Source organism: Cervus canadensis, chromosome 1, assembly GCF_019320065.1.
Source record: "Cervus canadensis isolate Bull #8, Minnesota chromosome 1, ASM1932006v1, whole genome shotgun sequence".
NCBI classification, from domain to species: Eukaryota; Metazoa; Chordata; class Mammalia; order Artiodactyla; family Cervidae; genus Cervus; species Cervus canadensis.
Window position 1 is genome coordinate 87,762,012 of NC_057386.1, and position 21,158 is coordinate 87,783,169.

Here is a 21,158-nt window from a genome sequence, read left to right on the forward strand (position 1 = left end):
AAAAAGCAGAGACATTACTTTGCCAATGAAGGTCCATCTAGTCAAAGCTACGGTTTTTTCTAGTAGTCATTTATGGATGTGAGAGTTGGACCATAAAGAAAGCTGAGTGCCGAAGAATTGATGCTTTGGAACTGTGGTGTTGGAGAAGACTCTTGAGAGTCCCTTGAACTGCATGGAGATCAAACCAGTCCATCCTAAAGGAAATCAATCCTGACTATTCATTGGAAGGACTGATCCTGAAGCTGAAGCGCCAATACTTTGGTCACCTGATTCGAAGAACTGACTCGTTGGAAAAAACCCTGATGCTGGGAAAGATTGAAGGCAGGAGGAGAAGGGGATGACAGAGGATGAGATGGTTGGATGGCATCACTGTCTCAATGGACATGAGTTTGAGCAAGCTCTGGGAGTTGCTGATGGACAGGGGAGCCTGGCGTGCTGCAGTCCATGGGGTTGCAAAGAGTCAGACGTGACTGAGCGACTGAAATGACTGACTGTAAAGAGAAACTCCCCTCATCACTATTTGGTAACCTTGAGGTATGGTTTAGACAGGAAAGGAAATCAGTGTTAGATTGTTTCTCCCTAATTACTGTTTCACAGTAACGGATGGGTTCCTTAGTATTCTCCAAAGTTGACCAATAACTTTCTTTTTTCTTTAGTACCATTATGAACTGATAGACTTAGACTTAGATATATCTGATGTGTTTCAGTCCAATGCAGTTATTATCCTTATAGATGCTCAAGTGGGAGCCTCTTCAAGTTGTCTCCTAATTACTTGAACCTTAAATTAAATCTAGTAATTTTTGAAAGCTTCCTGGATGTCTGATATAACAAGATGTTGCCAGGCTTATCTTGTACATTTTCAGCCCTAAATCTGGATTCAGCCATTTCTCATAGGAGTCTTAGTTGCCTTAAGTGAACCACATTATTTATACACAATGGCCTGGGTGCTAGTGATGCTCTAGTGGACAGAACTAGGAAATATATTTCACTAGACAGAGCTAGGAAATATATATATATTTTAAATGATTAAAAACCATAACTACCAATCAATATAACATGTATGGTCTTTCTTTCAAAGCCCAGTTATAAATGATACTGCATATAATGATTATTACATGCCCCCTTGGAAAATACTTATAATAATGACTGATTTACAAAGTAAGAAATCAACAATGAACTTTTCCTAAAATCCACTGCGTCTCTTACCAGTTCTGCAAAATCTGCGGCCTCCAAGTCACTCAATGCCGTGTCTAATTCCAACTATGCGAAAAAAAAAAAAGTAACACAAACATTTAATTTTTATTACTTACTTTTTAGTACTGGCCATATAAAAGTGCTTAATTACTTGTGCATGCTAAGTTGCTTCCGTGGTGTCCAACTCTTTGCGACCCCATGGACTGTAGCCACCAGGCTCCTGTCTATGGGATTCTCCAGGAAGAATAATGGAGTGGGTTGCCATTTCATCCTCCAGTAATCACTTGAAGAAGTTAATAAATACCTCTCTCTCCTTTGTCTTATTTAAGGAATGTCCCAAGATGCAACATTTTGCTTTTAAGCTTTGCAATTACAAAAATAAAATTAGTGTATTTTAACATACAGGTATTTTTCCCTTACATCTTAATACTGCAAAATGGGCTTCACTCTGTATCCAGTTCAAACTAATTTATGAAGTTACAAAGCTGCATTACAGTTTTGTCAAAAGCTTTTAACCTATTAAAAATCTTAAGAGGAAAATCAATCTTGATATAGCCAATCTATTATGAATTGTCTATTTTTCTATTTTCTATGTATTTCTCAACAGTTGGATCTTGGAAAATATCAACATTCTTCCCTGTCTCTTGCCTTTAAACTCTTTTGTATAAAAAGACTGTTAATCTTTATTCATGGATTAAATCATGAAAGCAAGTGTTCCCCTGGAACCTGGCACAGTTTAACCACCCTACAGAGTTATTAGAAAAATCTCTTACTTAGGATTTAGCTTCTGTTCCTATGGAAGATGCTGGAACTCTTTCATGTATTTGTCCTTCCCTGAAGCATTCAAAATTTTAAAGCACAATATATTTAATCTGAGGTTTAATCTGTAATGCATATATATAAACTGGAAACTATTGATAGTTAAAATTTGTAGCATATATGGTATTTGTGAAAAATAATCCTTGTTTTTTGTTTTTTTAAAAGGCCAAGGGCACTCTCTGCAGGACTGTTTCACAAACTGTGTCTTACTGAGATGACAGAAGCTTTGGAAACATTAGTCATGCCTCTCAATGCTTTTCACACGGTGTGACTTATTACTCATTTGTGACCTACATTTTTCTGCATATAGCAAATACTTCATGTTCTCCTTTTTGTAGCTATAGTTTCTGTTGTGAAAAACTAGAGGACAAAAAGAAAATTACCTACTTAAGATTTCTGATCACAGAAATGTTAAACAGGTTGCTATTCCTGCTACTGAACTCTATAGGCTAAAACACAAGGTTACTATAATTGCTGCTTCATACTCCTTAAGAGAAAAAGTAAAATATCTTTTCTCTTAATTATTCCAGTGTATCTTAGTAAAAAAAAAATTTTTTTAAAGTCTGACATACAAAATAAGGAAAGAAAACTGAAGTGCAACCTCATCATATACTAAATTCAGAACAAGTATATTTTTCTCCAACTTAAAAGCAATTATTCCTACCTACAAGTTGTCAGGTACAAATTACCTCACACACCTATATGTTTTTAACTAGATTTCTCAAGGCACAAAATTTCTTATTGTTTTCCGTATAGTCAATAAATCCTACTATTTTTAATCACAGTAAGAAATCTCAAAGGGAAAAGCAAAGCATGTGAGTTCTTTGAGTCTGCTGATAAAACAAAAACTTCAAGGATTACCATGTATTTCAAACTTTACATTCATCAGAGACTTTCAGATCACTTTATCAGAGCGTATCTATCTCTTTCCAAAAATATTATTCTTAATTCTCTTAACCAGACTGCAAAATGTAAAAACATCTCAGCTATACCCTCATTGTTTCCCATGTAGAAGTTCCACCTACCCAACTACACTGTGAGCATCCAAAGGACTTTTCTGGATTCCCAGAGCACAGTACACATCTGAGTACTTGGCACAGTAAAGGCTGACCTCCATATAGAAATGTCAGACTCAGAAAATACAAGTACAACCAAAGCTCTGGTGAGATAAAGCAACAGGTATGATTTGAGTCAAAAGATTACAGAATATACATCAGCTCACACAGTGATTTCTCAGTGTGATATTCTCTTAGGCTGATAAAAATAAAGTATACAGGGTGGGAGGTGGGAGGGATGGTCAAGGGAGGAGACATATGTATGCCTATGGCTGATTCATGTTGATGTGTGGCGGAAACCAATGCAATACTGTGAAGCAATTATCCTTCAACTAAAAATTAGTAAATTTTTTTGGAGAAGGAAATGGCAACCCACTCCAGTGTTCTTGCCTAGAGAATCCCACAGACAGAGGAGCCTGGTGGGCTGCTGTCTGTGGGACTGCACAGTGTCAGACACGACTGAAGCGACTTAGCAGCAGCAGCAGGTATCATCTCTTCTCTGCCTCCTGGATGATTATTATGCTATTTTTTTGCAGTGTAAGACACACCTGCTTGGGGAAGTATTGACACATGGCAGAAGGCCACTTGTTCTTGTATAAAAAACATGAAAAATCCATTAGTCAATGTGAAAAAAAATGGATTTACAAGCACAAAGGATTTGATGATAAACTCTTTAAGGAACTCTTTTTTCAGCCTGGAACTAATATAACAGAAAAGTCTGCACATTGGAAACATGGTAAAAAAAAAATTATGGGTCAATTTTCACTGAAGTGGGCTGGATTTATGTATTCACCTCTCATCAGTGTCAAAGGAATTGCGCCCATCATTCCCTGGACAACAGGATGAAAACCTGTCTCTGATTGGACACGAGGGTTATCAGCTATACACACAAGATAAGTGTAAAGTTGAAAAGAGAAATACACTTAACAATCATTCAAGCCTGCATGTTTTAGCTATTTAAAACTTGCATAAAAATGTTCATGAAATTATTTACTTCCTCATGCAAGAAGGCTAATATTATCATTTTTAAACCCAGTTAAATGTACTAGCAAAAAAAAAACTGGCTTTGCAAAGACTGCTAATGCAAAACTTTTCAAGCTGTCCCATCTTTTTATAATAAAAAGAAGCAAAGTTAATAAAATGACCATTCTTTACCACTTACTTAAAAAAATTAGTAAATTTTTTAAAAGTATATAGTCCTTTTAATCAAATATATGCTAAGCTAAGGGGAATAATGTCAATAAAAGAGAAATCTGAATACAGGAAGAAGCCTTCATATGGAATTTATAAGACTAAAATAGGCTGTATTTTTAAATGTCTTAAAGTTCTTAGAAGGAAAATATTTAATCTTAATATATCCAAAGTCTAAAGACACTGCCCCTAAAAACATTTAGTCTTATATCTCTACTCTCACAGAAGAGACTATATACTCTGTGGAGAAAACATTTCTTTAAGTGAAGAGAGTCTTAGGGGAAAGAACTCGGGCAAAACTCATGAGATGATGGTGTGCGTAATTAACTGCTCAGTGGTGTCTGGCTCTTTGCGACTCCATGGACCATAGCCCACCAGGCTCCTCTGTCTATGGAATTTTCCAGAAAAGAACACTGGAGTGGCTTGCAATTTCCTACTCTAGAAAAAAGGTGATGGCACCTCTGACTAACAAAATGTCCTGTGTCTTTCAGAAGAAAAAAGACCCCAGAATGGACATGAGGCAGACTTTGGAACCAGGGTCTGTCTATATTAAAAGTAAGGTTATCTAATTAAACTCTGTCTCTTTTGAACACTTACAATTTCTTATTGAGGGGAGTAGAATTTTATACTTCATGCTTTTCAGTATGGAAATGATTTAGGAAAATGATAATCATTGGCCTCAGATAAAAAAATGCAGCAGGAGGCAGTTGAAAGAGGCAAGGACAAAGAAAGAATACCAGAAGGTGAAGTTTCCTTTAAACATGCTCTAACCCCTCAACTCCCTCCAGTTATACAATATATAATACTTTCATAACTATAATTACAACAATGTGCCAGGCATGACTCTAAGCATTTTATGTATTATAACTTCTTTATGAAGTAGATACTATTATTGTTCCCATTTTACAGATGAGAAAGCTGAGTAAAGAGACTGATATATCAGCTTAAATTATTACTAAACTGTCAAAAGGCATACTTATTTGATCATATATTGTAGAATTCCATGAAGAGCACAGTCTTGAATTGGGGTTTTACTACAACATAGCTTGAGTTTCTTCATGGATAAGGAACTGCTATGGCGTAGTGCCTCATTAATACTATTACAAATGCTGTGGCTAAATATACTGTTGTTTATGAATATGTCTGAAATGAGTCTTCAATCATTCAGTCATTTCAATCAGTAAAGTTATTCTGGATCTAGAAATGACTAAAATCACATTGATAACCCTCATGAACCTTACCTTTGGGTGAGCTATCTATGGGACAATGCTAAGGCTAATTACAGTTGCTCATGTAAACAAAGAACTTGGTATTATTCATGGAGTTTGTATTTCAGTTAAGAATATTTGTTAGCCAATCATTTCATCACCTAACTCAATGACCCTGCATTATAAAATCAAAACCACAGAATTAAAAAGTAAGACACACATATAATTATGATTTCCAAAAAGTATTCCAAGTTTGAACAAAGCTTGAATGTTAAAGTGAGATGAGAGAACTAATTTTTATTTAGAAAGAAAAAGTTCACTGCACTGGACCTCCTGCCATATCAACTAGTTGCCCTTTTAACTCTTACCCACAATCCTGAAAATAACAAAAAGCCTATGGAGAAGAAAAAAAAAAAGAAAATAAAGAACTATACGGCAACTGGCTCTGATTCTTATTTATGACACCTAAGCGTACCTTAATTTCCTGGGGAAGTGTGAGCCACCGAACTCCAGGGAGATTGTCTAAGAGTACTGCACTGGAAGCATCATACTGCTGTGTGCTGGGACTGGCACTCGAATGTAGTTTCGTGGGCTGAAGTGCTCTTTGGAAAAACAAGCTGAAAAAATGATCCAAACGAGGAACATTCTCAACCTGGCAAAAGGCACTGAAAAAACAAGAGCTGTAATGTTAGACAACACATGCAAATGGCGGTCATTGCTTGTACAACCCTAAAGGGACTGGATCTTGCCCAACTACATAGGTTCTCTTCCTTACTCCTCCCTTAATGAGAATTATAGCCATAAGGTAACTGATAGAGTGTGTTAAGAAAGTCACCCTGTCAATATTTTTTACCCTAAAACTTTATTCTCAAATGCACTGGGTAGATGGTACTATGGGAAAACCACAGGGCTAACACAAGTGGTATATCTAAAACAGAATGGGGTGAAGTACCCTTTTGGCAAAAAATGTAAGTTGCTTTCACTTTCAATTATTTCTCAACCATTTACAACTCCCAATATCTTTCAGTCAACATAGGATAACAAAAAGATTCTGAGCTTCTAGAACAGATCTGACTAAATCCTATCACTGCTTTTCACTAGGTAGATCTCTCAGGAAAATCATCTAACCTTTCTCTGAACTTTTGTTCTCAACTCTAAAAACAGGGATAATACAATCTAACTAACTCTCATGAAAAGTACCTAGTATACAGTAAGTACTCATTATGCCTATTACTTACTGGTATACAGTAAACACATGATTAGCCTAAGTTATTTCCTCCCCTCTTTGCTAATGAAGGCACAGCTATTTAAAAACTTAAAAAAAAAACAAACACCTTAGTTTCAATGATTTAAAAGTAGTATAGCATTACTGATAACCATTCAGTGGTATAGACTACTGGATAACACAATAACTGATAAATATATATATATACACACACACACACACACACACACACACACATACATACACCATTAATATATCAGAATAATATTCACTGATTCATTCAACTAATTACTTGAGTGCCTACTGTGTTTCAGGCACTATTCTCATGGATGGAGGTACAGCAATAAAAATATCAAGACAAAAGACAAAGTCTCTACTCCCATGGAGCTCACATTCTACTGGAGAATGATGATAAAGGATCAAAATGTAAAAACATGAACTTGTACAAAGGACTAAGCAGAGAACACGGCTGTCTGAATGGGTGAGGTGACTGGCTGGCTATTTTAAAGCCAATGGTTAGGGAAGGATCTCTGAGAAGGAACAGGGCATTTAAGCTGAGGTCCTGATGTCAAGAGGGTCTAGTGAGATGGAAGAGCACAAAAGCCAGGGTGTGAACAGGCTTGACCAGGATGCCTGCAGAACAGTACAGAAGGGTGGTGTGGATTGAGATCTGAAATCAGAAGGATATGTGGGAGCCACATAATAATGTAGAAAGATCATTCTGACTTTGGAAATTAAAGAGGCAAGAATGGAGGCAAGGAAATCAGGACATTACTGTAGGAATGAGCCACAGCAGTAGTTGGACAGGGTAATAGTGAAGATGGAGAGAAATGGATGGATTTGAGATTTGTTTTGGAGACAGGTTGATCAGGATTTGTTGATGGATTGGCTAGGAATGATGAAGGAAACATCTTTAATTTGATCACAACACTAAACTTTGTTAAGGTATAATCAGTTTTCTGTCGCTTACAGAAGACTAAACAGCTCACAACTTACAAATGATAATTTAAGTTTTGGACTTTTTAGTCATTTCATAATTTTTCACAATGGGCCTTTAAAATCTTTCATAATCAGAAAAAAGTGATTAAAAAATTATAGCAAAATGATTGTTAATATCGTGGATCCATACTGCTTCTTGGTTTCAAGAACTCACTGGGTCTTGACATTTATTATTTTAGTTTGCCTTTCAAATTCTAACTTGGATAAGAAAAAACTGCTTAAATTTGCTGTCAACTTGGAGATGCTTCCAAATCAATGGAAGCTAAATATCAAAATGAAATTCAGAGAAATCAAGAGTCCCTCTGCCCTCAACTTACTTCATTGGAATTTATAGAACAACTCCAATTGCTTTATCTTCATATACAGAATTCATTACAGGAATTTAATCTTTGATCATCTCTAGTTTTTGAAAATAGAGATTCAGCAATATTTGCTCATCTAGTATAAATTTAAGGAGGTAGTTTATAACCACCTTAGGAGTCCTTACTTTCATTGGTTACCATTTTTCTTACTAGTAAAAGGTAAAAGCACTATATATGAATGCCCAGCCTTTTACAGTTCACACATTTGGAAAATGCTAATACGTAATTGGATTTGAGAGGAAGGTGTCTCCTAAGAAGCTCCTGGAGGAAAATACTGCAAATTAGACAATTTCTACAGATGCCATCATCACAGAAAATTCCTTTAGGCAGCTCTGAGAACAGTGACAACAAAGCTGATACTACTATGGTTTGGAAAAGTATATAAACTGTCTTTGGACTTTTTATATTGATATAATCTTAAGGCTTTAAATTAAAGGTACCATTTTAGCCCTCTGAAGTACTGGGAATTACAAAAATCCTCCAAAGAGAAAAAAAAAATCTATTTCTCACTCATAATTTTACATGTTCAAATGTTACATGACTACCTCAAATTTCCTCCTTCAGATCAAGAAAGATGTAGCATATACTGCGAGGTTAAAAAAGCAAGAAGCAGAAAAATATGCAGTGTGAGCACACATGTTAAAAAAAATGTGTATATTCATATTATATAGACAATATTGGGTTGGTCAGCAAGTTCATTCAGGTTTCTTTGTTAACATCTTGTGGAAGAAAAATCAAACGAACTTTTTGGCCAACTCAATATATGGAAGAATATACATGAAAATAAATAGTCAATTACCTTTTCCACTGTGTCTTTTATTTATTTTAATAGCACATTTTTTTACTAAAAAAAAATTAAGGAAAAATATCACATTTTAGGATAGTAATTTGACAATGGTCTTTTAACCAGAAGAAAACACAAAAAAAACTTATTTGAAATCTTCTTACTCTTCTCTGTATCTGTTCTGAAGAAATGCTTACATTTGCTCCTACAAAAATATATCAAATCACAATGGGCTTACATCACTATTTCACAAAACTTATGAGACCTAAAAGAAAACGCACTGGATCAAATGAAAACCTGCCTAGAGCTGTAAAATAAAAGCCAGACATGAAGGATGAGAAAATAAGGTAAACAACAACAACAACAACTGACTTGACAACCAAGGAATACTATTAGGCACAAAAAATCATTTAGAATCATATACTTAAAATGTGACATTCAATTCAAAGAAGTACTCACCTATCTAAAGAACCATACATAAATTTTAAGGTTTGGGCAACATCTTCTATCATATTCCTTAGCTGAGGAAGAGGTACTCTTAAAAAAAAACAAAATAACATCTGTTCATTTATAACATAGACAACTGATTTCATAACAAAAGAAGCAGATCTTTACATTTTATATATATATATATGAAAAATATGAAAAGTATGTACATTAACTATGAGTACAGCTGTGTAAAATGGTTGTTTCCCACAGAACCAAAAATTATGACTTCTAGATTTGGGGTTCTAACATGAGTCAAGTACAAACTTTTATATCACCATCTACATTACTTAATCCCCTAAGGATTTAATGGATTTAATTTCCTTTATGTGTAAAATGGGACCATAATCACTAAACCTTCTCAGGTTCATTTTGAGGATTAAATAAAAGTAATACATATAAGAAGTTAGTGCAATATCTGGGCACATAGAAAGAAATGTGAATTCTTGACATTTTCCAGTAATACTAAAATCTCAACGGAACCTCTAACTTTTGTGACAAAACGACACCCCTTAATGAAAGAGAAAGGAAAGAAAGTAGGAGAAAGGAAAGAAGTGGGACTTAACACTTTCTTATTGAAGCCTTGTAGGAATTTTACAAAGCAGGTCTTATTATTCCCATTACACCAATGGGTAAACTGAGGTTTAAGAAGTAACTTCTGCAAGGAAACCCAGGGAGTAGAACCTGCTGGTGGGCTCCAAAGTTACTCTCTACTACCTCACACTGTCTTCCTGGTTATGTCCTCACTGTTCACTGCAGCCATCACAGTAGGGTGATCTGCCCACCGAGAAAACACATGTTACTACTGAGTATATGCCCCACTCCGTCCTCTGCGGGGCAATGCTTTTCTCATCCTGATTGTAAAAGGTATAGTGATGAAGAAAGAAACATACAGACTGTGGCATTAAGACAGACAAGGGAAAAAAAATCCCGGGGACGCCAGTTCAATTACAAATCACATGCACGATGTTGGAGATACAGAGATGTACAAACTGACACTTAGGAGGCACTTGGGCATGATCGCTCAATACTCTATTTCCCAATCAGAACAAGTGAGAATAATAATAACTACCTTTCACAGTCATGTGAAACAAGATGAAACAAGGAAAAATAGTCTGCTACAGAGTGGTTGATATGAGCAGTAAGACAGCTGGGTGAGGAGGTGGCTGGGACTATTCCTGACTTGAAGCTTAGGTTAGAGAAGGAGGAGGACCTTCCAATTCATTCTAACTTAACCAGCCAAGTTCTCTAGGAAGGAAATGACATAAGAATTTAGGAAAGTCCCCCTCTCCACCTCCATCGCAGTAATAAAGATTGAGAAAATGGCTAGAGCATCATCTTATCGAGCAAAGCCTTGATCCAGAGCTCAGCAGTGACAGTCCTTTTTTTGGCTTCAGGGCAAAACCTGTGAACACTGTCTCTAGCTGCCTAAATGTGACTGGTGGCATCACATGGTGACATCAGAATGTTGGGGAGCAGCCTCTGCCCACTTCTTTAGCTGGGCATTCCTCTTTGCTCTCTAACTGCCCACACTACTTTATCTTACCACTGTATTAACTGTATCAACTGTATCTTTTCTTTTGCCTTTTGGGCTACTACAAAAGTCTAAAGGCACTACCCTGCCTTTTACCTGCCACTACACTGTAAAGCATCTTATTCTGGATATTCTCCAATTTGTATAAACCCATACTGTGAAAACAACTAAATTTTTCATTACACAACCCATGGCATAGGGCAGTCTCCTAGCAGGGTTCATTATAGTCCTTTTTTAGACAGAAAAATGCACATGCATTTTTCTAAGTGACGACTAAGTCACTTCAGTCGTGTCTGACTCTTTGTGACCCTATGGAGTGTAGCCTGCTGGGCTCCTCTCTAGAGATGGGATTCTCTAGGCAAGAATACTAGAGTGGGTTGCCATGCCCTCCTCCAAGGGATCTTCCTCACCTAGGGACTGAACTTGTGTCTATTATGTCTCCTGCATTGGCAGACGGGTTCTTTACCACTAGTACCACCTGGGAAGCCTGAAAAATGCACATTAGCTGATTAAAGAGAACCATCATGTAATAGTACCACTATCCCATCATGTGAACATTTTTGATTCTCTTTCTGTCCAAAATTAAAGACCCTTTTAAAACACAATCATTTTAATATTTTTCACTGCAGCCTCCTATGGAGTTCCTGTTTATGGTGTTAAAACAAGTCCACGCACTGTTTGATACTCTTGCCCTTGAGTGTGGGCTGGATTTAGTAATTCACTTCTAACACATATATAGATAAATGTCAGTCCACTCTTATAGCCAACTATTAAAATAAGATATATTTCAAAATACTTCCAAAAAGGTTAAGAAGAGGACCACGATAAGACATACCATTAAAGAAATCACTTTCAAGTTAAATATTCATTATTTGGTCAAAGATGCTCAACATCAAGGCAAAACATCTTTCTGCTGACCTTTAATTCTCCAAAATCGCCAACAGGAAAAAGAACAAAAACTGTAAACATGCAAAATCCAAACCGTGATACTGTCAAAAGTCTGAGCAGAGGACAAGCTGATCTCAGCCACCTCTGGTCACATCTTAGAGGAAAATGTATTGACAGCCTTACTAATTAATCTACGCGGGCTGTCCTGGTACCTTTCTGCACTCGTCATGCCAAATGAACACAGGTAGCCATTAAACCAGTGCAGCAAACCTTCCAATTGTAAAACTTCCTGAATTGACCTTTTGACAAAAATGTCATCACTTTAATGAAACAGACTTTATCAGCAGTATTTTAGAAATGAATTTAAGGTAAACAAACATCCCAACTTACTCCTCGGCAGGCAGGCCAATTAACAACAGCTTGTCAGATTCTTTCCAATAAGCTATATGAATTTGTTTTCCATTTAAAAAAAGGGATGAGCTAAGAAAAAAACAGAGTCAAAATGAAATTAAGAATATCTTTAAATGTCATAAAATTATAAACAGTCATTTAGAAAAGATCACATATGGTATGATTTAAGAACCGCATGCTTAATAAGCAAATTTCTTGGCATATACCTAATTGCCACACAGAAAAGGCAAGGAATTGTACAACATAAACATATTCTAAAATACATACTTGCAAAAAGCTCACAAAAACTTGGTCAATCAAAAGTAGACTCATTATAGCAAAAAGCTATTGAAACTCTTTTATTAACATTAATTGACTATATACACATTTTTTAAGAAAGCTTCCATCTCAATGTGTTAACAAATCTTTACTGATTATCTATTTATGAACCTAATTTACTAAAAGAGATTACAAAGAAGTAAGATATCGTCCCAGGCTCAAAACACAATCACTTAGTATGGGACACATAAACAAGTAACCAAAATGTTGTCAGATTTAAATGTATTCTCAAGGAAACATTTGGAGTAATAAGATATATTCATGATGGTGATGGTTTCAGGGTCTATACCAATGTCAAAAATGATCAAATTATACAGTTTACATATGTGCCATCTACCATACTTCAATTATATTTTAATTAATTTGGAAAGCAGTGTGTTCTAAAAAGAGATACAATAATAAACAATGGAAACACATAATATGATTCAATCTTACAGTGTGGGTAGGTGGTGAGAAGGTGTTTTCTTTGAAATTAAATCTTACTAAAAAGATTAGAAATGAGGCCTGCACCTTAAAAACATGTTAGGAGAAGGAAGCTGGTCACAAATAACAACATATTTCAATTTCTTTCTTACAAAATGTCCAGAATAGGGAAATCTATAGAGGCAAAAAATAGATTAGTGGGTGCTTAGGGCTTGGGGGTGAGTAGGTGAATGAATATCTGAAAGGTAGAGTTCTTCTTTCAGATAATAAAAATGTTCTCAAACTGACTATGGTGATGGTTTCACATTATCTTCAAATAGCAAAAACCATCCAATTGTATACTTCAAGTGGGTGAATTGTATGATGTATGAACTATATCTCAATAAAACTATTTTTAAAAAGTTTAAATGCCTATGTCATGCTTTTATGAATGTGTGTGCTGTGCCTCATCACTCAGTTGCGTCCAACTCCTTGTGACCCCATGGACTGCAGCCCACCAAGCTCCATGGGGATTCTCCAGGCAAGAATACTGGAGTGGGTTGCCATGCCCTCCTCCAGGTTTATGACTGTGAATATATACTAAATGGAGCCTCAGCTACTAGCATTCTGTAATGAACTAATCTTTCCTATATATACTATATTAAAAGTCCCAGAGTTAAACATCACTTTCATTTAGAAAAACAAAAAATTCTTCCTGTTATCTTGCAGATCCTACCTATTAAGATCCTAGACAAAGACCTACTGTATAGCACAGGAAACTATGCTCAATATATTATAATTATTACAAAGGGAAAAGAATCTAAAAAGGATGTGTGTGTGTGTGTGTACACTGTGCTGTACATGTAAAATTAACACATTGTAAACCAACAATATACTTCAATAAAAAATAAAATCCTGAAGGTGTCATTTTAATCAGAAGGTGGGAAAAGAAAAGTTAAAGCCTAGAAAATCCAACTTGATATTGTATCAGTATTGAAGGGCTCATAAAATTTGAGACAAACTTTTTTTTGGTAAAGTCCAAACTGTTGAAATATTAAGAAAAATAGTTTATAATCTGTAGATCTATTTTATGAAAAAAAGCAAAAAAAAAAAAAAAAAAAAAAAAAACACCTCAAAAACTTTGAACCCCCTCTTTCCACAAGTTAACTATAAAATTTCAAAGTCAGGAAATATTATCATGATATCACCTTCTGAATACTCTTTCTAAAGTGTATGTGTATTGCGTGTTTTTCTATCATTGTTTTAAGAACAAAACATTTTGAACTATATGAAAAATTTGTATTCAGTCATCCTTACCAAACACAAAGCTATTGTCAAGCAAGTTAATAATCAAGATACAATCACGAAAAAGCTAAGATTCATCATAATGCCATGCTTAATAGAGACCACTTTTATGAAAAAATTCTAAAATGCAGGTCATTAGTCTAACTTTGTTATGTAAAGTGTGCCCAAACACCCAGATCTACAGCTGTGCTGAGAATCTAATTTTCAATAGGTGAGTAGTAAAAACAACCTATGTGAGAAAGAAATTATCCATAGATACCACACCTATCATATAAATATTTCCATTATAGATACAAACATATTTGTATAACAGATACCTGCATTGGTGTTTTGTCAGAACCAAGGTAAAGAACTTGAAAGAAAAAGAATTAAAGCTAAATAAAAGTCAATTATTACCTCGTAACTTGTGTCCCAGTTACATTTTCCAACATGTCACACAGTGTGAGAAATATCCCTCTCACACTCCGGAGTTTTTGAGATGCCTCAGAAACTGGATAATGATAAAGGATTTCCTGCTGTTAAATGCAAAGAAACAGCAATGTCAATCCTCTGAAATTTTCCAACCATAATTTTTTTCATGCCAAGAATAGACTTTGAATTAAGGAAAAAACAAACAAAAATGACTCCTTTCAGCTTCAGTGGGAGTTTTATGCAAACATAAGGAGAAAAGTATGCCTGGAATTTTAACACATTAACTAGAATTTAATACACACATTTAAAATAAGTTAGAGACTATCAAAATTGGTCATGATATATATGCTGAGTAGAATACTGATTAGTTGGAATAGTTAAACCAATTACCAGCAATGCTTCAAATATTAATCTCCTTTACAATAAATTTAAATACTAACATTTATATTTCACTATATAGATATTCTTGTCTCCTATGGTTACATACGCACACAGACACTAAATGAAACTTTAAGGAGTCTTTAAATTTAATTACTTTCATTACTGACTTTTAAAAGATAAGCTTCATCTTTGCTAAAACCATAAAATTTTTATTTAAATACAAGGCTGTTATTAAACTTACAAAGTGAGAATACAAAATTAAAGTCATGCAGATAAGAAAGAAGTATTAACGATACTATAAAATCTTCTGTTTCAATTTAAAAGCATTTGCCTGTCATAAATTGATCTGAATTCAACCTTTAAAAGGGACATTTTAAATTATGAAAATACTAAATCCATAGGATTATTCACAAAATGCTTAATAGTTTTCTGTTTTCAAGACGAGTATATTCCCAGGAAACAAATATTTTCATAAAATTAAATAAATTTCAAAACCAAGATGTGCATTGTTAGTACTTTTTCATGAAGGGATGGCTCAATCTGTACCTCACTTTTTTGCTGTTACTTAAAATGCTATTTTTCTCTACAACAAATTAAAAGCAAGCAAAATAAAAATTTCTAGATAGAAACCATAGAGAATTCAGAGTACTTTCCACTTATGATATTCAATGGCAATACCCTCAAATATTAATATAACCATGATTGAAACCCAAACTTTTAAAATGCTGTATCTTTTCTTTGGTTCTCTCTCTAAAGAGTGTTCTACACTTTGCTTTCATCTCTCTTTAAAAGAAACAATTATGTGGCTTGGAGTCCATGTCTTAGCAACTTTCATGTTAGGATAAAATATAAATAATAACAAACTGGACACATCTGTTTTTTATACTTACCAAGTAGATTTAATATATGCAAACTGCTATGGAAGATGTGGGCTAAATACAGCCTGCTTAATAACCTGAACTTCTGGTAGTATTTCTAGTGTAAAAGTAATCACAAAACACTTTATCTCTAGAAATTAAGTCAAACACCCATTAAGATCTTCTGTTATGTCCATTTAATAAATTTGAACCTTAACTGGCAAACAAATTTACTGTATTTAGCCAAACACCAAAAAACACCACTTTAAACAAATAACCACATAGTCTTTGATTATTTTTTTTTAAGTCCAAATCTTGTAACTTGAGGCAAACAAGCTGTTATTAAATATGTAACTCATATGAAAACAAAATGACCCTATGACATTTAATTGTAAAATAAGTAATACCAGAATACAAAGGTCATTTGAGAAAGTCTCTGCTCCAACCCCTGCAGCAACCAGCCCACAAAGCCTCACTATTCAAGACCTGGCAAGCACCACAGTTCCTAACCAACTTAATTAGCTGTGTTTTAAAGCACTTGTTAGTAGCATGCATTTGCAGCAGCTTCCACTCTGTTCAGTACGAATAAAAAGCCTCTCCTAATGACAATGTTGATACAGGGCTGTCAACAGACCGAAACCTGCTCATTAGAGAAACATCGACACACTTTCCCATGGAAAGAAAGGCGAGGATGACAAAAGGCCTCAGCACCATCCTACTCCAAGACGACCTTGAAAGATGCAGGGTGCTACCATCTCAGAAATATGCTATGTGTTTTATTTAATACATGGTTAAATTTCTCACTTGTTCTAAAGATACAAGGGACTAGTAATATGTGCAAGAAATTAGAGTTATCACCTCTAGGTCTCCATGTATTCTTCAGAGCACAGCAAATTATAAAAATTTGTGTAAGTAAATTCCTTCCTTTCCAGTTCAGTTATTGGCTAAATTCGGACATATGAAAAAGCAACACAAGGAAATATACACTTTGAATAAAAATGGACTTGTCATTGACAGTATAGACTGCAAGGATTTCAAAAGAAAAGAAATGTAAATTAGGTCTAAACTTTAATGTGTGTGGTTTTTTTAAAATTATTTAATTATTTATTTTTTGGCAGCATAGTGCAGCACACGGCATCTTAGTTCCTCAACCAGGGACGGAACCTGCACCCCTGCAGCAGAAGTTCAGTCTTAACCAGGGAAGTCCCGGTAAAAACTTTTTTGATTTCACTTCTGCTCAAAGCATTATGGTACACTAGGTGCTCTGAGACCCTTGTGCTTGTAAAACAACCAGATTCATGGCCAAAACATACTTGTTGAACTGCTCAATATAAAAGAGCTAGAGAGGTCTCCAATGACAACCTCTCCATACCCTTCCTTCAGCATTGCAAAGCAAGCTGGGGCCTCAGCTGGGAGTGGTAAGTAGAAGGCAGAAGGACAGAGGCAGGCTGTCTTGAGGACTGATACATACAATGCCTTTGGTCAGGACACTGAGCTTTGGGCCAATAGTTAGGTAGGTGAGTTGAGCCTAGGACCATCGTGTTAAACCCAGACCTTTGGGTGAGGCTGAAGTGCCCTAGGTCAGTGAGAGAAGCAGAAGAAGCAAATTCTCCTTGCAGGAAGGCATTCCCCATTTAGAACCAAAGGATGCCCAAAGATAAAAATCAAGCAGCAAGTTTAGTCAGTGATACCCAAGAACATAACACGGTAAGCCACCACAAGTCAGAGTCCCCATCAGGAGAAGGTCTGTATGAGATCCTTAGAGAAGGTAAAGAATCACTAAGACAAGCAAGCAACAAGACATTATCAGGAATAGTCCAGCAGATTTGCATGTGAATTAGTTAAAAACTTTTCAGGAATTTCTCAAAATAAAAATGGGACTGTTTAAACAAACAGATACCACAGAGAGGTTAAAAAGCAGTTTGGACATAGCAGAAGCAAGAAACTGAACACAGATAATACAACAGATCTTGAAAAGGAATGATGGAGAGTCCTTAATTAATAGCAACTACGAAGTCAGAAGACAAAGAAACAATGTCTTCAAACAGATTAGAGAAAAAAATTTTCTGTTTAGTTGGCATGACCAGTGCCATGTGTTGACTTCATCTTCTTGGCGACACAAGAAGACTTAAACAAAGGAAGCATTGCAGGAAGAATTACAAAGCTACCTCTCAAGGAGGGTGAAAAAGGCAGCATCAGATAAACAACAACAAAAAGAATTCAGTGAAAGAGAAATGCCTAAAGTACAAGTTTTAGGAAGAAGAAAAATAATCAAATAAGGTGAGATATAAGAATAGTGAATTTAAAAAAGGTAAACATACATGCAAATTTAAAGATGATTCATCTGTATGAAATACGACACATAAAATATGAACTTTATGATATATAATTTATACATTCTGTAATATATAAAATACAGTAATAAATAGTAGTACCAGTAGTATAATTATGCTCAATTTGTAGAATTTTAAAAAATGATGGCACTTAACTACTGATGATAATAGCATGTATGTGAAGAGGGGAAAATTGGGAGTTAAGGTGTACTAAGGGCTTTGAATTATTTTGAAAAAGGGTTAAGATAGTGTTTAACTTTAGAATCTGTTAAGACAAATATCATGAGAAAATATTTAGAGTAATCACAAGAAAACAGAAATAAGAACATACAGCAAGAATAGTAATGATACAAGCAACCAAGTATAGGTTAAAAAATATCATGGAAAAAGCAGTTCAAATAGACATTTTTAAAGAATATAGGGAGAAACAAATTCAAATATTTTAGTAATCTCTATAAATGGGTTCACTGAGCTTGTCAATGGGAAGACTGCTGTGTGGAAGAGAGATACCAAAAACACAAGACAGAGTGGCTGAGAAAGCTTGCTATGCATTTGGAAGTCTACAAAGAAGTCCTTGTCCTTACTTTTTTCCTTTGCACTTTGAGAAGACACTCACCTCTTCCTTTGATGTGTCCGAGTCAAGCTGCAGTGTGAGGTACATAACGATGTGAGGAGTGTTTAGAATATTCTGCTGGATACCTTCTACCTCTTCTCCCCACAGAAGTTTGACTAGATCACTTGTGTTCGACTGTGCCTTTTTCTGTCTTGGTTGAGTTGTTTCCTTTTTCATAGCATATGCATTTTCGAATGTCAGTTTCACCTTCAAAAAATTAAAATATATTGATTTTATAACAAGGGAAAATCAGCGGTGGTTTTCACAAAGAAGACTCTGTACATGCACATTCACTCCAGTATGCATAAAAATCACTGTAGAGTCTGGGCTCCTTGATGGCAGGAACTGTGTATTCTATTTATATTTGTATCTGCAGCTCCTAGGACAATGGCTGGTACGTATTATTACAAACATTTCTTGAGTAAGAATGTATAGATCTCTGCACCTAAGTTCATTAATTTAAACTTCAGTTCAGTTCAGTTCAGTCACTCAGTCGTGTCCGACTCTGCGACCCGATGAATTGCAGCACGCCAGGCCTCCCTGTCCATCACCAACTCCCAGAGTTTACTCAAACTCATGCCCATCGAGTCGGTGACACCATCCAGCCATCTCATCCTCTGTCGTCCCCTTCTCCTCCTGCCCCCAATCCCTCCCAGCATCAGGGTCTTTTCCAACGAGTCAACTCTTCACGTGAGGTGGCCAAAGTATTGGAGTTTCAGCTTCAGCATCAGTCCTTCCAATGAACACCCAGGACTGATCTCCTTTAGGATGGACTGGTTGGATCTCCTTGCAGTCCGAGGGACTCTCAAGAGTTAGTCATTGTATTTCAGGGACTTCCCAGGTTTGGTGCTAGCGGTAGAAAATCTGCCTGCCAATGGAGGAGGATAAAAGACGTGGGTTAGATCCCTGGGTCGGGAAAATACCCTGGAGGAGGAAATGGGAAACCACGCCAGTGTTCTTACCTGGAGAATCCCATGGACAGAGGAGCCTGGCGGGCTACAGTCCATGGGGTCACAAAGAGTGGGACACGACTGAGCGACTAACACACACACATTGTATTCTAAGTATTGACAACAAATACAAGATATGCCATGGGAAAGCAAAAGTCAGTATGAGCTGATAGTGTAATAAAGAGTAACACTGCATTACAAATGCTAATAGCACTGACTCATCTGGGGAAATTAACAGGAAGAGATTCAGGATTAAAAGCAACCTCATGCAACCAGAATTAGCTCTCTGTTCAAATGGGGATACTCAAATATTCTTCTCTTAGATATTCTTTGTGGTCCTTTAAAATAAAGGCTAACAAGAACAAAAACTTATCAACATGTTGGATCTTGAACTGTGGCCCTAAGAAGAGTATCTATCTTATCAAGATAGTTTTAATTTCATGGCTTGATGTCAAATAAGATTGGCAAGAGTCCAGAATGTGGCCATCTTCCAGTTGTTGAAAGGTAGCTTCCATTTCTCAATTACCTTTTCTTGAAAAAGGAGATATGTGTGTAGATGCCAGCTGACCAAAGATAACTTGCTTATCTCGAAGAAGCACCAGTGTGTATCTTGACTAAAAGAAGTCGTCACTAAATATAGTTAATTTTGTGTAGCAAGGACATCATCACAAGCTACATAGGCACAAAATATTCCTAATGTTTAAAATCTTATCAGAATACAGATAAGTCAGGACATTCTAATCATAACAATCTATATAATTTTAAATTTAGAAATTAAAAGTGCAATGACTTTTTAAAATTAAATTTTAAAATTAAAAAAATAAATTCATGCTTGATCAAGAATAAAGAAGTCTGGATGATACATGTATATTAACTCATCACACTGTACAATCTAAACAGATACAATTTTTATTTGTCAATCAAACCTCAATAAACTGGGGGGGAAAAGGAAATTTCGTCAATATTTAAAAGCAGATAAAATTGTTAATATAAAAAAAAATTGTTAATATGCAGTAAGTTGCATTTTGAGAGGAAACATTTAAAAATTACTATCAAGACAGTAATAATCCCTATTTTTGATAACTTATTAAAAGGTACTATATTCAAGTCCAACTTTAAATATATGATAAATACTAATATATCACTGTCATTTTAAAAAAATGAGTCCTAAATATTTATATATTTTCATAAAAATATTAAGCATATTATTTAAAAAATTCATAATCGCATCAGCCTATCTATTGTTAGTATTATACTGTGAAATAAATCTACCCGGATGAGTAAAACTTTCCAAAAGAAAAACTATCTAGATATCTTTCTTTTTTGGTTGGCAAAGAGTGACTATGGTTGCATTCAATTCTGCTTATCTGTAGCTGTCTAATATTTCAGGGGCGCTGAGTTATCTTTGTCTACCTAAGATGGTTCAGACAGT

General features: G+C 35.4%; 1 protein-coding gene across 5 annotated transcripts in view; it reads right to left on the reverse strand.

Annotated features, from left to right (window-relative positions):
- The window catches only part of INTU (inturned planar cell polarity protein), a 95,148-nt gene that overhangs the window by 27,830 nt on the left and 46,160 nt on the right, over positions 1–21,158 (reverse strand). For 4 of the 5 annotated variants that reach the window (XM_043486752.1, XM_043486740.1, XM_043486755.1 and 1 more), the window contains 6 exons: positions 18,780–18,983; positions 14,578–14,696; positions 12,136–12,225; positions 9,297–9,374; positions 5,943–6,132; positions 1,207–1,260 (listed from right to left, as the gene is read on the reverse strand). In XM_043486752.1, the coding sequence (XP_043342687.1) occupies positions 1,207–1,260; positions 5,943–6,132; positions 9,297–9,374; positions 12,136–12,225; positions 14,578–14,696; positions 18,780–18,983 (735 nt within the window). The remainder of the gene's footprint in view (positions 1–1,206; positions 1,261–5,942; positions 6,133–9,296; positions 9,375–12,135; positions 12,226–14,577; positions 14,697–18,779; positions 18,984–21,158) is intronic. The other variant, XM_043486746.1, reaches the window with a different exon arrangement.